Raw genomic sequence first — 18,443 nt, forward strand, 5'->3', positions numbered from 1 at the left:
TTAATTTTTTATATACATATCATATGAGTAAATCTAATAATATGTATTATACAAGAGCATCTAATTAGTAAAAATGTTAAAATATCATTTTTTTATTTTATCTTTTTTTTTTTATAAAATTTAAGAATAAAAAAATACAAAAAGCACAAAAACAAATCAAACACATATTTATATTTGAATTAGAACATTTTTAATTATTATTAATAGAGATAATGTTTATTTCATGGTTGTAGATTCATAGAGTAACATATTAGTAAACAAAAATCAAACACCAAAGTAACTGCTTAAGAAAATTTAGGGATCAATCTAGAATTTACTTAGCAAGGTAAAATCTTGATGAGTTGTGACACTATGCAGATTCAATGACTCCGTGGAAAGCATACATGCTTAGATTTCTCAACTCATTGCCATTTGTTAGTTAATGGCAAGTGCCGTTCACTATTATTCCCTGCCTTCCATTTTTGCTTCTTTCTTACTTCAAATCTCTCTCTCTCTCTCTCATCAAAATCTCAATCAACCAAAACAAGAATTTCATTCTCTTCTTCTTTTGCTTCATCCCTAACTATTACTTCATGGTTCCCCTTAATCCGAAACTGTGAACTGTGATCGTTTTTTCTTCTTTCTCTTATGGATATGGCTACTGCACCTGCGACACACTGTTCCTTTGGAATTCCCATTCACTCGCATGCCGCTTCTTCTTCTTCTTTCCCTAACAGATTGGACTGTTCCTCTTCCTCCCACTTCCCTCTTCATCTAGAACTTTCTACGATTTCCATCTTCCCTCGTTCTTCTTCTCCTCTAAAGGTAACCTTTTTTTTTTTGTATTTCCTTATTCTCAATTCTAAATGTAATTGCTGACTTGCACGCTGCAATTAAAGTAAACAAGAAAAAAATGTCTTTCCTTTGAGTTTTAGTTAATGCACCTCAAATTCATATCCCTAACTGCTTAAGGAAGTGCCTATGCTAATTAACTTAGTTTTCAGGTAAGAATTCAGTTACTAGGTAAGAATATATTGTTAGGATTCATTTTATTATGCAAATTATGGAGTGCATCATCCAAGCTGTGAAGTTGGTGATATCTGCGGGTTTGAAATGTCATGATATGGGACATAGGAACTGAATTCAATCTGTATGAGTTGAATTCTTAAATTTGGTCACATTTGACAAAATACACAGATTAGATTAGGAAACCTTTAACTTCAGTCTTCAAGAGTATTTAAACTGCTTACATTAGTTTGATTGACCTTAAAAGTTATTAACTACTTACTATAGTACATGAAAAAAAGCATCGGAACATTCTTAAACTAATCATATGAAGTGTAACTCTTATATATACCACCGAGGAAGAGTGGGAAGAGTGATTCTTTCTCCATTTTAATCTATCACCACAAAATAATTAAAGAAGAGAGATAAATGACTAGTTGTCAAACAATGTAGAGTAAGAATTTTGTATTCTATAGAAGATGATAAGTTTTGGATAAGAAATTACCTATGTTATTGGATGGAGGGAGTTTAACCTAGTAAATTACATGATTGAATTCAATTCCTTGTTTTGATCCAGCTTATGGAGAATTGAATAATCTAATTTTACTATTATACCCTTCATTAATAAAAACATTGAAGAAATGCCTTACAGGCAGCTCATTGGAAATTTAGAATAACTTCTATATATAAACTAATTCTATATTGTCACCTTCTTATGCCATTCTTTTTAAACTAGTTTAATATAACTGAAAGGCGACATGATACTTTCTTGTATTTTTATTGTATGACAAATGTCGTTGCATAGATATTATTATCTAATATTATGATTAAAGTTGTAAGAGTGTTCCCGGCAAGTCTAATTAGCTGTGTTCTGGATGAGTGAGTGATATCTGATATGTTCTGGATGTAGGGATCAATGGATCGAGTATGTGCGCGGCCTGATATTGATGATTTCTACTGGGAGAAGATTTCAACACCCATACTTGACACAATTGAAAATCCTATTTGCTTGAAAAACTTATCTCTTAAGGTTAGCTATAAGATCTTAGAAAATTTATCTTTAGAATATTGGTTTTGCAATGTTCGTACTTGTCTTTTTTGACATATCGGAGCTAAATAATTCTCTTCTCAGGAACTGAAACAACTAGCTGGGGAGCTCCGTCTGGAGTTGTCTTCAATTATGTCGAGTACACAAATACCATTGAGTGCAAGCATAGCTGCAGTGGAGCTGACGATTGCAATGCACCATGTTTTTCATGCTCCAGTAGACAAGATATTATGGGATGTCGGCGAACAAGTAAGGTTTTAATTTATATGAGGGAAAAAAAAAAAGAAATGCTGATGTCCCGTTCTTATTTTACTTTTTCCCGCTTGCCTTTTGAGGGTGGAAAGGAGAATGCAGATCACAAATTTTGCTACTTGGAGTTAAATTTGTAACTAAACAATGAATAATCATTTTTCCCCCTTTCTTTCTATGAAAGCCAATGAATGGCCTCTTTTGGATAATGTAGCCTATTCATCATTTGCGTGCAGACGTATGCACATAAGATTCTTACAGGAAGACGATCTCTCATGTACACAATGAGACAAAAGAATGGTATCTCTGGTTTTACTTCTCGATTTGAGAGTGAATATGATGCATTTGGTGCAGGTCATGGATGCAACAGTATTTCTGCTGGACTAGGTAGTTTGTATGTCCTTTTTCAGCTTTTTCCATATTTTATTGGTTTTCTTGCTGTTCTGAGTATAAATATGTAGTTGTGTTAATAAAATACTTGTTTCCTATGAAATTAAAAGTTTCGTAGGTAAATTAATTGGTACTCAAACTTGTATCTGGTATATTTTATTTTAGGCATGGCTGTTGCACGAGATATGAAGGGGAGGCGAGAACGCATAGTAACAGTAATCAGCAATTTGACAACAATGGCCGGTCAAGTGTACGAGGCAATGAGCAATGCAGGATATTTGGACTCAAATTTGGTGGTAGTTTTGAATGACAGCCGGCATTCCCTACTCCCTAAAGTTGATGAGGGCCCAAAGACATCCATCAATGCCCTCTCTAGTACCTTGAGCAAGCTCCAGTCCAGTAAATCTTTCCGAAGATTTAGAGAAGCTGCTAAGGCATGACTTGTTTTCTCTTCCTTTGTTTTGAAAAGAATGCTATATATTTTCATTCATTGTGCTACTTGCCAGCATGCAGGGTTTATATGGCAATGACATCGCTTTTTACTTCAAAATGATCCTACTAGGGAAAGCATTATACTCTCAAATAGTTGATATGTTTAATATGCTCTTCCTTTCAGGCTTCAATTTCAGTGTCTTAATTCCCTTTGCTTTAGACTCTCGTTATGTTTAAGTATATGGTAATTTGTATTCATTGTCCCAGGGTGTCACAAAACGAATTGGTAGAGGTATGCATGAATGGGCAGCAAAAGTTGACGAATATGCCCGTGGGTTGATTGGCCCATTAGGTTCTACTCTCTTTGACGAGCTTGGTCTGTACTACATAGGCCCAGTGGATGGTAATAATATTGAAGATCTAGTTTGTGTTCTGCAAGAAGTTGCTTCGCTCGATTCAATGGGTCCTGTCTTGGTTCATGTTATAACTGATGATAATCAGGGAGTAGAAAACAATAAAAGAAGTGATATAACCGACGGGCAGGAAGATGGTATGCATTAGTAGGGATCTTTTCTTGTGGTAATTTTTGGATCATCGTTAAGCCTGACAGCTTATCTTTGCCACTATGAGTGCACGTTCTAGTTCCCTTGTTCATCTTTCTCATTTTTCTTTTCCCTAGTTGATTTCACATCCTTAATCCGTTCAAAATGAACAAATATCGCATACAACAACAAATGAACAACCACAAGATAGACTATCGACATAAATCGATGGAATCTAAAAGTTCAGTAAAATCATCTAAAAGTGAAGATTTTTTAATGGTTTCTTCTAAATATTTCTTAAGATTTCCTTTAAGTGGATCCACCAAAATCTTTCCAAGCTGTTTCCTGATATGGGCTGTAACCAGCATTGACATTGTTTATTTTCTTATCTGAGTTCAGCTTAGTATGATTTGAACAGCATATATTTGTAAAACCATGTTCCTAATGGAAGAAAATTATAAAATTCTGTTCTTTATAGCTTTACTGTGTTATTTGTCTTGAAATTTTAGATCATACATGATTTTGCTGAAGAGGTTTTAATGAATTGCCTGTGTTGACATCTCAGATTCTATAAAATCAAATTTTTTACATTATGATGTTCGGCAACGGACATATGGGGATTGCTTTGTGGAGACTTTGGTTTCAGAAGCCGAGAAAGACAAAGATATTGTAGTTGTTAATACAGGAACCATGATGGAGCCATCACTAGAGCTGTTTCGGGAAAAATTTCCCGATAGGTTTTTTGATGTGGGAATGGCCGAGCAACATGCAGTCACCTTTGCTTCTGGCTTGTCATGTGGTGGATTGAAGCCTTTCTGTGTTATACCTTCTTCCTTTCTACAAAGGGCATATGACCAGGTCAGTCCTTATTAACTACCCTAATAGCCAATTAGCCATTATCTGTTGTTGTAGACAATCAGAATTGTCTTGGGGAAAAGCATATTTCTGGTTGAAATTAGTTAAGTTTTCACGGTTTGAAAAAAAAATAAAATAAAAACTTTGGAACATTGAGCTTGGACTATATCAAGAAATGTTTTGAAATCTAGAGCTCTATGATTATTGTTACTATTAAATTTATTAATACTGCCACAAGTGAGATAGGGAGAGGACAGTGGTAATTGCACTGTATATCTGGTACATGCTTCGGCTTCCAAATTATAAGGAGTGAAGGGAATTTTACTTCATGAACCTTGAGCCATTAGTCGGTGACCTATGGCACTATTTTTGTTGTGTGAGAGTAACTATGCTTCATATATTTGTATAGGACATCGAATAATGCAAATGTCTGGGTAAAACCAAAAGGTACCTTACCTTACCAGTTACCAGTAATGTGCTAAAGGAATGGTTAGTGCACATTGCATATTATATATAAGTAATCAGTATTTTAACATGTTAGTTACATATGGTATGCAGGTTGTCCATGATGTAGATCAACAGAAAATTCCGGTACGCTTTGTCATCACAAGTGCAGGATTGGTGGGCTCTGATGGTCCTCTCCAATGTGGGGCATTTGACATAACCTTTATGTCATGCTTACCGAACATGATTGTTATGGCACCGTCTGATGAAATCGAACTCGTGCACATGGTGGCTACTGCTATTCATGTCAATGATCGGCCGATTTGCTTTCGGTATCCCAGGGGTGCTCTAGTTGGGAGAGACCAAACTATATGTGATGGAGTCCCCATTGAGGTAATCAGTGACCCTATTTTCTTTATCCATTGTGACTTGTGCCAAATCTCATTACCTGACATTAAACCTGAGGAAGCATCATTCATTTTCACACTGCAAAATTATTTCTTGAACTATAAGATAATGTGATATCTTCCTTCTTTAATTTTGGAGTGATTAATAATTTTTCACAGATTGGAGAAGGAAGAGTTCTTGTTGAAGGTAAAGATGTTGCTTTACTGGGATATGGATCAATGGTTCAGAACTGCCTTAAGGCTCATACACTTCTTGCAAAGCTTGGCATTGAGGTCACTGTTGCTGATGCAAGGTTTTGCAAGCCCCTTGACATCAAGCTTCTGAGGCAGCTCTGTAAGCATCATTCATTCCTGATTACTGTCGAGGAAGGATCTATTGGAGGATTCGGTTCTCATGTTGCACAGTTCATTGCACTTGATGGACTGCTTGATGGAAGCATTAAGGTACTACAACTTTTATTATATTTGACAGCTGTGAATTAATTGTGTTAAGTACCTAAGCAAAGTGGGGATCACATTAAAAGCTAGCAGATATCCAGGTAGTAGCCACTCGGCTATAGGGCTGCGTTTGTTTCTGAGAACAGGACAAGACAAGACGCTGAGAACAGGACAGGACAAGACACTGATGGACAGAGACACAAAATTTTGTGTTCTTGTATTCTGTTTGGTGATAAACTAGAACAAATTATGAAAATCTAATTTATTCTCATTTTTTTTCATTCAAAATATTTGAGATGAAAAATATAATAATAAAAAAATATAATTATAAAAAATTAACAAAAATAATGGAAAAAAGAATGAAAAATAAGTTGTGTCCTTGTGCCCTTTCTGTCAGGATGGACACAAAATACACTAATTCATTGTCTTTGGACACACTGTCTCTGTCCATGTCTCAGTGTCCTGTCTCTGTAAACAAACGCAGCCTAGGTTATCAGTATTAGGTATTCACCTTAATCTAGCCTATTGGTAGCCATTTTCATACCGCCAACAACCAAGCTCGGATACTAATTTTAAGTACCTGGAACAAGGAGGAACCAAACTTTAAAAACTAGCTGTTAAGAGAAAAGACTACTTTCCTTAAATACATCATCAAGCATCCCATGATAGCCAAGTCCTTAGTAGTTTAATTTTGGTTATTGGGCTTTGTGGCCAACTTTTACTAACCACCTAGCCGATAGGTCCCTGTATCTTTGAAAAACCTCCTTAATTTAAAGATCATTTTGTAATTTTACATGTATTTGTTGCATTTTAAAATATCTAGGCTGGACATATTATATGGTGAGGTATATATGACTAAATTTTTTTGGACCATTTTTATTATTTTCTGTTTCTTATTCTCTCTATCAACTCTTTCCAGTGGCGACCAATAGTCTTACCGGATAGTTACATTGAGCATGCATCACCAAACGAGCAGCTTCAGCAGGCGGGGTTAACCGGACATCACATTGCCGCCGCAACATTGAGTCTGCTTGGCCGTACCCGCGAAGCTCTCCAATTCATGTGTTCTTGACCTCCATACTTGTCATTCATTTCTGACTATGATAAAGGGATATCCGATGGTTGCATCGAATAATCTTGAAAGCAAGGCTCTATTTCAGGTTTATTGATCTCTTTTGTACTTGTAATCTTGTGAGGTTTTACTTTACATGTATGATGATAGAAATAAACCACGAATGCCATTTGTAAAATGTATAGAATGCATGTCAAATAGGATGAGAAAAAGGTCATGTAAAGTGTAACAATCTAACCAATCAAGATTGAGAGTTTTTTTACAAAATTGGCTGGTTTAATATAACTACATAAGTAGGTTAAGGCTTTTATTTTCTCTTCTTTTTTGTTCCCCTTAATATTGAGGAATGAGACTAATCGTTTCTCATAATCTTCTAATTGGAGTTTTCCACTAATCTAATTAAGAACTTAGGGTTATAATGTGTTATCATCATGTGTAAGGCTATTTTTTACCTCAGCAAATCCTTATAGGTGAAAAGAATTCTTCCGGAAATGGATCTTCTCTATTTTTTTGTCACAGGAGAGAATAAAGTGTGATCTATTACCTTTAATTTTATAAGTGGGACCAGAAATGAATGAGAGAGAGAAAGTAATGAAGGATGAGATTTTTCATTGGATATTATACAGTTTTTTTTCCACTGGAGAGGATCCACTCCCAATTCTTCCCCCATTGCTAATTCTATGGTTAAAACATAAGGATAATAAAATATGATTAACAGGCTAGTCATGAATATTGCCAAACATTACCGTAGGTTATTATTTCTTCCAACTTTTGACGATGCATTTGCTTTAAAAGTGGTCTTTAAAACATTTATTTTATAAAAACAATAACATAATTATATACTAAAAAATATTGAAAAATTACATAGATACTTTCATATTAGACGATAATATGATATCGTCACTGTCTAAAACAATGTTTTTATGTTTCTATTTATAATTACATGTTATACTTCTAACTAACTTTTCTAATTTTATTGACATTAAAATATAATTGCTTTTGTTAATTTATCATTTTTTAGTAAGACAAAAGAAAGTAAGAATTAAGTTGTTAATTCGTATAAAATACGTGTTTTGGACCACAACCAAAAAATGCGTAAACCCAAAAATACATATATTGTAGTCAGCCATCTAATTTTTTTATTGAAATAACATGTTTATATATTATAAAATTTAGCAATATTAAATTAATATAAAAAATGTATAATCCAAATTAAAAACTTAAGAATATTTATAAAAGTATTTGTATTTAAGCAACGTGTAAAAACTAGAAGAGAAGTTAATGAGTTTGAACAATATTAAAAATTTTGAATTTGTGCAGCAAAATTAAATTGATCCAAGAATGATTTGCTCTTTTAATTTCAGAAGTTAAAATAAACCATTTAGTTAAATTTAAAAACCAATTTGAATCACTCTTAATGATAATATAATAGTAACACTAAAACAAATCGTTTATAACATATATTACTAACCGACACATATCACTATATTATACATTCTATTATACTTTGCTGAATTATGTTCTGGCAAATGGCACAGTTTGTCCACAATCCACATTATCATGGAAAAATACTAGACAAATTAATTCAAACTTAGGGCCGTGAATGGCCCGGCTCGATCCGAAGATTCGGTCCGGTTTCAAACATTTTAGAGGTTAATTTGGTGTAATTTTATTGGATTTAGGGTAGGGTAAGAGTCTCAAAAATAGATCTGGTTATTATTTCGGATCGGATCCGAGCCATGACTCAGGTCATTCGAAATCGGCTCGGTGGCTCGGTCATCATACACAATTAATATTTTGTGTTATTAGTGATGGATGATGGCTATTCTTATGTGGAATTTAAGTATTGTAAACCTTAATATTTTGTGTTATTAATTATTATAAGACTATAAGTTAATGTTTTATGTTTAAAATGCATAAGATTTTAGACTAATTAATGCATAATATTGTGTTATTTGTATTGATTATGGTTATGTTTTAATTTTAAAGAAGAGTTGGTTCTTGTTTTATTTTTCTAAGTGAATTTTACCATGTCAAATAATGGTTGGAGTATTGAAAATTTGGATATTTTTACATGCTAGTTTATAAGAAGGTATCAAGGTAATGTAATGTTAACGGCCCGGTTTTTATCCGGTATAATCGTGGCCCGAAAGTGTATAGGTTTTATCGGATCTTGAGTCGGGTTCAGGTCTAATAAATAGGCCCGGTATATATTTCGGGTCGAATCTGAGTCACATCAAACCCGATTTCATACGACCCATGCACACCCCTATTCAAACTCAACGACACTGGCCAACCAAAATAGGAAGACTTATGCCAATAAATTGTGATTCAGAGGCATTTGTCTCCCATCCCTGAATAGGATTGGGCATGTCTTGAACATAATTAACTTTTAATCATTTATGCTTAGGAAGCTAGGATAACATGAAATCGAAAATGATGAAAAATAACTCAATTGTATAAATTCCAATTTTAAGACTTCACATCTCTCTATAAAACAACCATATTTTTATATAAATTAAAAAAAAATAAACATCAACCCTTTCATCTCTCCTTTATATATACAATTAATAAACAGATATATAGTAATATATTACCTATCATATTTAATGAAATATTATAATAGAAAATTACAAAATAAAATTAAATAATTATCATAAATAAATATGGAACATTTTTTCATAAAAAATACTAGAAACGTTTCTTAATTAATATTTTCATTAACTTTATATTGTAAACCTTATAACTAAATAGTAAATCTAAAATCTAATATAAAAAGTACAATGTATATTTTAAGTAAAATTCCAATTCCAAAAGGCAACGAAATAAAAGTCTAGATATTGCAGATGTTCTAATTCCAATTTCAAATTTCTTTATAAACCTTTTAATAAAGTACTTCTGTAAAATGAATATCGCTCTCTTTCAATCAAAAAATAATTTTACACTTTATCAGCAGGTACACCAAACCGACACAAAACTGGTGACCAATGGCTCTAGTCCTCTTACCTGATTGATAATTGGTCTGGTTTTCACAACTACGGAAACAACGAAAATAAAACTACAAAATTTCATGTTATCTATAAGCCATATACATCTATTAAGCAATGGCTTTCTTCTTTGGTTTTGATCTTTGCTTTTGTTTCTTATATTGTTCATATAGCTGTAGTGATAGTGTAGTCTTATCCAACTCCTTTCTCAACCTTTCATTCTCCCTAATGTCGCGAAGAAGCGTAAAATGGGAACCGAGTTTCTCATACAACTCATCCTCATTGAATGAACTTGAAGTAACTGATGCAGAAACAATGGATGGTGATGTTGCAGGACCATTTGTTCTTCTCTTCTTGTTATTCAACTTTATAGTGCCACCATGTTGCGGGAAAGTTAATTCCTGATCAAGAGACATTTCCATTAAAGCTTGTGTAGGAGAGGTTTTTGAGAGAATGACTTGATTCTGTGCAACACTCATGCTTGATATACCAGAGGCCATTGTTGATATAGAAGGATGATAATGCTTGGACAAAAGATTGAGTTCCCAAAGCACAGAAGCAAGAGCTCCACTTAAATTGGGATCCGTGGAATATGGTTGATATTTCTGCACATCAAAGAGGGAAAGAAAGGGGACACAGTTTAAGTCTCACACATCATTGTAGGTGTTCAATTTATAGATAACTTAAAATAAGTGGAGCCGCAATTACTTTGGTACTCTTAGGAAATTAGATGGTAAATTTACTCTGTCTTACTTTGGTACTCTTAGGAAATTAGATGGTAAATTTACTCTGTCTTATATATTATAGCATAATAAATCTAACTATATATGTATTTAATACATGAAATAAATTTCTTTACATGTATCAAGTTTGAATTAAAATCTAGGTAATTTAACTTATCGCAATTCCATTTTCATGGAACTAACTATTTGCGTAATTCTAAAGTATATTTGATGCATGTTTCAAAAGCTTATTTTTATCCAAAAATTTTAGCTATGTAATGGATTGGTTAAATGTAAGATTATTTCGAGTGTTAAAGGTGCGCAAAACAAATCTCTCATGCAATAACACATAATAGAAGATAATTTACCCTTTAGTTTCAGAAAGGTACCCGTGTAATTGCCTATTATTTTTTCTCAATGATTAACATTCCTTTCATGGATACTTCAAAATTTTATAAGACTACAGCGGGAGAAGCCATAATATGGTGACTATAGGTGATTTAAAAACTGTGAAACACAGAAGAAATGAACTTAATAAGCTTACTGGGATTGTTCCAGAAACTGAGCCCCCTCCAGTGTCATTTTCCAACAGATTTCTGCACTTCACATTCTTTTGAAGGAGATGCCTTACTGTGACCAATGCTGAAACAGGTTCAAATGAAAATCACATATCAAGTTGCTTTTTCTTTTATTTTATATCTCATTTTCACACCTTTTTTTTTGGGTTATGAGAATATTAAAACTTACCAGCCATGGACTCAGCAGATCCAAAGCACAGCGACAATGTAGCCAAACGCTTTATGAATGCAGCAGTCTTTTGCATGTCATGTTGCTTATCTTCACACAACATTATCTTCAAAGCTTCTGCTAACACCTCTCCTTGATCTCTATTTCATATACATGAAACATGAGTCAAATAGAACAACATATTAAAAAGCACGCAGAAAAATGAACAAAAACAATTCATGGTTGTACAACAGAAATTGGACGTTGAAAGGGCCGAGCAGCTCAGTGTACAGGACACCCACTGGTGTGGTCATAGAAAAGGTCAATGCATTTCTAGGATTTGAACCAATGACTTCCAGGCCATAGGGGAGGAGGGGGACGAGAAAAATAAATAGTAATTTCAGTAGCGGATAAAGACTTCAACACTAATGAAACCAACTCATTCAAAATAGCTAGTTATTAAGCAGAGACCAAGGAATTCTTCAAACCATTAACAGTATGATTTAGTATTATGATTTTCCAAATTTATACGAAGACTCGTGCAAGCAAATCGACAGACATGCACATATGAACAAGTACATCAATATCAGTATCCATGGACTACTGATGAAATACCCTATCTTGCAAGTGATAATTTTCATAATAGTGATAGTCAAATTCACCTTCCAGGCCTGTATTCAAGTATAAGACGGTAAAGATGGACGAAGAAGTCTTGCAAATCAACATTCAGAGCATCAAGATTATTCCTCATCACTTTAAAAGCAACAATGCAACATTGGAGACGTTCGGTCACAGTCAAAAATTTAGGACACTTCTCAGAACTGTTGCCAGAGTTACTACCATCAGAAGCAAGTACTTTGAGATGGTTCATTAGGTCCCCCATGAAGTCGAGGTCAATCAAATGTGAAAACTTTCCCAGTCCTTTGAGACAAGGAGCAAACAATGGATGGGATTCCACTGCAGCAGATGATGCCCCAGTATTTACTTCAGGCCTGAAAAAGAAAGTGAAGAAATTATGATCCATATGAACAGAATATGACCAGCAACCACCCCAAAAATTTAATACAACATAAGAGAAAAATAAACACTGCAAAAGAAAAAGAATGGAAGTTTTTTAATTAGAAAAATAAAGCAAAGAAAATTGTAAAATATAACAATACGTCAAAACCAGCAAAAAGATATACAAAGCATCAAGTTTAAACTGACATATCACTATGTTTGGATACTAAAGGGGAGTCTTGATGCTTTTCTGAGCATCATATGCAAGAAATGCTCACACACAACCCTACGTGCATACACGTATGCTTGCACAACTGAGCAAAGAATCTTCACAGGCTCACAGTGAAGTTCCCCTACAGAGGACCAGCTGCTGGCAGGGGCATATGGTACTCCTCAGCACAAGTGCAAGAAACACAGGAAAGTTCAAGTAAATAAATTTTCAAAAGATAAATAAATAAAAATAAATTGTTTGTATACCTTTTCTATGTTCTCTTTCTTATATTACACTCCTCAAACACATCTAGATGTCTCAAGATTGAAGTTTTTTAATAATCAATATTTTTTCAAGAAAAACAAGTTTCTTTTCCTCATTTTAAAAATTAAAAAAAAAAAAAAAAGGGCAACCCGGTGCACAAGCGTCCCGCGTTTAACGCAGGGTCCGGGAAAGGGCCGCAACCAAGGTTGTAATGTACGCAGCCTAACCTGATAATTATATCAGTGGCTGTTTCCACGGCTTGAACCCGTGACCTTGAGGTCACGTGGAGACAACTCATCCGCTGCTCCGAGGCTCCCCTTCCCTCATTTTAAAAATTAAATAATAAAAAAATATCGTCACACCCTATCAATCCAACAACCGATTTTGCCTCACTATAATACAAATACACAAACATATTATATAAATACAAACCTGGTTGCTATAAAATGCATCGTGTGCTTCAAAATGCGAAAATACGTCTCAAACACGGCAGAGAGTGTTTCAGATTGCATTTGTCTCCTCTCCATAACATCTGGGGCAAACGATGCAGCCTTGTACTCAGCTTCAACCTATAGAAAGCATCAATTCAATCTTATCTCAAACAATAACCAGAACAATCATAATATGTGATTTATTTATAAAAATTACCTCCTCTTTTGTCTTAGAGATCATTTCATGCTTACTTCTCTTTCTATCATTATCTGGCAACTGATTTGATGCCTCCATGTTTTTTCTCTTCTTATTTTTCTTGTTTTTAAATTTCTGATCCTCGTCTTTCTTCTCAGTCTTCCCAAGATCCTCATCGAATGAAAGAGACAAAAACACCTGAAGAATTATAAAACAACAAACATCACTCGACAGCTTTGTGCTGAATGAAAAACCTTCCACAAAAAATTTAATGAGTTTTGCAAAGAGCATTTATGATTCTATCACTCTATCAGTTTATAAAGAGCAGCATCAACTTATTAGAGAAAGAGAAAATTGACGACGAACAAAATTCAAACACAATAGAAGTAAAGGAATTAGCAACTCCCATAAGAAACGAAACCCATACCTCAACAGAATCAGGATGCAACTGACAATTATTAGCCTTGACAAGATCGGCAATCAATCGAACAGCCTCTACAGTAGCCTCACCACCATGTTTACCCTCATTTGTAAACAATGATTTAACTGTAGAACAACAAAGTTTCCTGTTAAATAGAAACAAGGAAATTTTATCAGATAGATAGGAAACATAAAAGTCAAAAACACACACACACCCACAGAAAATAGATTATTAGCAATAAAATGAATTAGCAGAAATAGTATCTTTCTAAAAGAAGATATTATGGGAAGCTTTTGAAGACAAAAATAGGTAAAACAATTATAGGCTAAACTCACCATTTTTTGAGAAATTGAAATTAGAAAGGTGCTTCGCATTCCAGAAAAATCCAAATATAATATAGAATAGCTCACAGCAAACATACAACTGTACCTTATGGCCTCATTAGTAGAGCTTATGTTTCTGACAGTAGCATCCAACAGGTTTTCCCTGAAGTTGAAATGAGGATGTATGTCGAGCAATGTACAAATACAACGTACTGCTACAAGTTGAAATAAGGGCTTCTTTTCTAAGTACATCAGCCTTTGCAGGTATGCCTGGCAACATAATAAAAAATATAAAAAAACATTTTAGTGGCATAAATATCAAACCACATTAATATCTATATAGTACTTCTAAATAAATATCCTAAATATTTTTACCACCGGGAAAAGTAGGTTCCAGAAGCAACAATGCAAGCATTAGAAGTAAAGTAATATCTGATAGTAAACTTTCTTTCATCTTAATTAGGTAATCATAGTAAACTAAATCGCACTCAAATGTGAATATGAACCTTGTATGCCGAAAGTAGAGTTGATTCATAGTAACGCATCTTTCTCACAGTCTTTGAAACCTTCATTTCCAGTTCTTTCTCAGTAGGAAGCCTTATTCGATAGCTGAGAAATCACACAAAAGTGGAGCATATATTAAGCAAAAAAGCATTAGTGTGGAAGCAGACAAAATACAGATGTTCACTACATATAAACAATGCAATGTTAGATAGAGCTATTAGGCATACCCAGGGACAATATCTTTAAATACAGCCAAGAGTGACAGAAGTCCAAGTTTAACAATGGTAGGATCATTGTCTTTAGATATCTGTAGCATATCCTTCAGAAATTTAATATTGGACTCAGGGTCTGTAAGTAATGCATTTCCCAACTCTGCAAGTTTACACTTCTTAGATTCAAAAACCTCCTCAGTTGTAAGATCTTCTTTTACCTCAGCCTGAATAAATATGACATAACATAGCAAATATCACTCGTTAATCCCAAATAGTAGCACGGAGCAGCTGACACCCAAACCAAAAATAAGCCAACTAAAATTCATGGTGTAGACTCTAAGCATGCAATCAACATCAGCATAGTGCATATCTAACTAGACAATATAGTGCCCTAACGAAATTTAAACTTCTTAAGACTTGCATAACTGGCCCAACAGCTTTGTTTTTGGGGTAAGCCAATGAAGACAAATAAAGGAAAGCAAAAGAAAGGTTTCATCACCAGAAAAAAATAATCCACCTGCACACATAAAAGAAACCCTAACTAAGAGGGCAGAGGACATCAGCAGTTTAGAATGAGCAGAAGCAAGAAGCCTGCTAAAATGAAAAAACAGTTGTAGAGAAGGAGAGGAGGCTGTGACTGAGGAAGAGACAAACAAATGAGAAAACCCTATACTGAAGCTTGATATGGGGCAAAATCACCACACAGTCCTCAATAATCTTCAGAGACAATGGGAAACAGTGGCTTTTGTTGCCACCCATGGATCACAGTGCAACCATGGAACTGAAGAGAGGCATTTAAGATGCCTTTGTCAATTTTGTCTGCAACGACACAATGCCCCAGCATTGTGGCAGCACAAAATGCCACAATTGACAACTATGTAAAGAATTTTACGCACAACGCTGAGTTCAATGAAAAAGGTGGCACCACATGTGAATATATAAAATTTATAACCAATACAAAGAAAAGCAATTACTTTTTTTTCAAACAAACATGATTGTTAAGTGGCGTGAGACGACTATTAGACATTGGAAAGAGATAACTTTAGTGCCTTACTACTAGTGATATTCAGAAAGACAGATCACTTACAAGAAAAATGTTCAGAATCAAACAAGTAGATCTACAATATATTATATAATTATAAATGCATTAGCACTAAATAAGGTCGACCAAGTGGAAGAAAATCAGAATATTGATAAAATAACTGGTTGTTGGCCATTTATTACTTCTAGTTAATTCCATAGGCCTCCTTTCTCAATTCCATTGAAAATTTGATACAACAGTATAACAATAATATATAAATAAATAAGATATGGAACTCTTAAACCACAAAAGGAGTTAAAATTGAGAATATTAGGATGACTGAGCAAATACCAGTACAGTGGCTTGTGGTGTTTGTTCCACTTCTGCTTTTGGCACCTCTTTCCCTTGCTTTTTCCCCTCCTTCCTCAACTTCTTAAGTTTGGCTCTCTTTTCAGCCTTAGTTAGCTTCACCAGACTTTTTCTATCATTTACATCCTCTCCCGTTTCCTCTTCACTTGGACCATTTTGTGATTCTGCCTTTGTAGCTGCAAAATGCAAGAACAAAATCAATTACAAAATTGTTCAAACAAAAAGACAGAAAAAGCACCGTTAAGTGACCACAATGCACCTAATTTACATGAAAGGGGTTCTAGATACCTGTCCGGTAATGGAGTTGTCCATCCAAAGACTTGATTGGAAGAACATCAACTCGGTCAACCTGTATTCCTGTTTCTTCTTTTTCCTTCTTGAGAGCATTCTTTCGCAGCCGTTTCTCATAAAGTTTCTCCAAAGCATCATCTTTAGCATCAGCAACTCGAGTAACATGCCTTAGTAATCACAAAAAACAAAAGTCACAGCCTAAGTAAAAATGTAGCAGCTCAAGCCATAAAACTCAAAATGCAAAAGCAATAACCTAACGGTCAGAAAAATTCTCCCAAGTTAACAACCTAAAGCTTATTATTTAACCAAAGATAACTGCTCAAAATTCTCGATTTTTAGTTGTGCCATAAGAAATTGCAAAAGTTCGAAATAGTCATGCACTTGAGTAATGAAGTTTTAGGGTTCCCATGGAGGAAATTCCAATAAACAAAGGTACAAAAGCAAGCATTGTAAGTATGGGAAAGGAGGAGATTTGGAAGAAAGAAACGTACTTGGTGATTGATTGCGTGTCAAGGGTGGAGAATAAGGAAGCGTAACCGCGATTCTCATTGACGAACTGGAGGTCCTCATCGGAGACCTCAACCTCGTCGTCGGGAATCTCCGGCGGGAGGTCCGGTGGAAGAACTATCTTCTCCTTCTGCTTCTTCTTCCCCATTACGGTTGCGTTGCGTTGACCGCGTTGAGGGTGATAAACAGATAGGACTTGGAACTTGGAAGGATAGTGAAAGGGTTTTCCTAGGGTTTAAAACTGGGTTTTAGTATTTGTTTTTACGATAATGCCCTTGCTCAAAGAGAATAAGGTATGATTCAATTTGGACCAAACTTTGCACAATCATATGCTTGTTTAATTTCCAGCAAATCAGCCAATATATCATTCACTAGACCCATCACAATATTTATTTACAAATAAAGATGTTTCAAAAATTCAATGTCAACAAATCAGCGAATCTATTTTCATTCGTATACTTGCTTTTACAACACTAAAACTAAATATGTAGTTCCTTTTGCTTCCTTTGCCTTCTATGATGCATAAGTTGTGTATTCACTAGCTTTCTCATTTGTATAAGAGAAAAAGACAAATAAATTTTTAATTTTATAATTCAAAAACATATAAGTTCTTAACTAATTAAAATATAAAAATGTCCTTTATTTTTTAAAATGCGATACATTTAGGTTTTTTTATTTAAAATATATATGAACAAATAGGTCTTCCGAAAAAATTTAGATGTTTCGCGTTTTAAAAAGTGAAAGACGTCTTTAAATTTTTAATTGGTTAAAAACTTATTTGTTTTCTAAATAAATAAAAGATTAAGGACCTATTTGTTTTATTTATTTTCCTTGTCTTTTTTTGTTTAAAAAATCAGATAAGTTTGTATACAATTAAACATTTCATACCAACCACATAAGTTATAACTTTGCCATTTAATACCAACCACAGAAGTTATAACTTTGCACCTCCCCCACCAACTTTGGCATAACAATATTCAATCTATTAGCCAAAACCTTTAACACTACTTTGTAACGTATCATTTTGAGGTCTGTAATCTTTGAGCTCATTTGCTTCGTCAAATTTCTTAGCCAGTGCCACCTATGTTACGGTTACTTTTCCTTGGTAATTTACCGTTTACAAAGAAACTGGGTACCTCTTGAAAAATGAAGTTGAACCCATCTAATAGTGGTGTCTTAGTTGATTCACAATCCCAAACAATTTCTTTTATCTCTTTATTACCTGGTATAACTTCCCAGCTGAAGGCCTTCTTGTTTTGAAACTTGTTTAACATTCCATTTTGGATGAAGCATCTAATAAAGAGCTTCTTCCTCTTCTCTTCCTTTTCTTTTTAGCATTTCACTGGAAACGGTTTTTTCCCCCTTCTTGTATTGAAACTTGGAGTTCCAACATAGATT

The 18,443-nt window shown here is 34.2% G+C and overlaps 2 protein-coding genes across 2 annotated transcripts; one reads left to right on the forward strand and one right to left on the reverse strand.

Annotated features, from left to right (window-relative positions):
- The first annotated feature begins 223 nt into the window (after positions 1–223).
- On the forward strand, positions 224–7,128 carry LOC112707858 (probable 1-deoxy-D-xylulose-5-phosphate synthase, chloroplastic). The gene is made up of 10 exons (XM_025759863.2): positions 224–804; positions 1,895–2,014; positions 2,117–2,281; positions 2,518–2,668; positions 2,837–3,105; positions 3,371–3,653; positions 4,211–4,503; positions 5,059–5,337; positions 5,511–5,795; positions 6,709–7,128. The coding sequence occupies exons 1-10, from the start codon at positions 628–630 to the stop codon at positions 6,859–6,861; spliced, it is 2,175 nt and encodes a 724-aa protein (XP_025615648.1). The 5' UTR covers positions 224–627; the 3' UTR covers positions 6,862–7,128.
- A 2,580-nt stretch (positions 7,129–9,708) lies between these two features.
- On the reverse strand, positions 9,709–17,569 carry LOC112707859 (nucleolar complex-associated protein 3). Its single transcript, XM_025759866.3, has 13 exons — positions 17,030–17,569; positions 16,536–16,705; positions 16,230–16,423; positions 14,873–15,081; positions 14,648–14,750; positions 14,248–14,411; positions 13,825–13,963; positions 13,419–13,595; positions 13,203–13,339; positions 11,959–12,288; positions 11,318–11,457; positions 11,115–11,212; positions 9,709–10,453 (listed from the first exon to the last, which is right to left on the reverse strand). The coding sequence occupies exons 1-13, from the start codon at positions 17,191–17,193 to the stop codon at positions 9,959–9,961; spliced, it is 2,520 nt and encodes an 839-aa protein (XP_025615651.1). The 5' UTR covers positions 17,194–17,569; the 3' UTR covers positions 9,709–9,958.
- Positions 17,570–18,443: the final 874 nt, after the last annotated feature.

Source organism: Arachis hypogaea, chromosome 8, assembly GCF_003086295.3.
Source record: "Arachis hypogaea cultivar Tifrunner chromosome 8, arahy.Tifrunner.gnm2.J5K5, whole genome shotgun sequence".
Taxonomy (NCBI): Eukaryota; Viridiplantae; Streptophyta; class Magnoliopsida; order Fabales; family Fabaceae; genus Arachis; species Arachis hypogaea.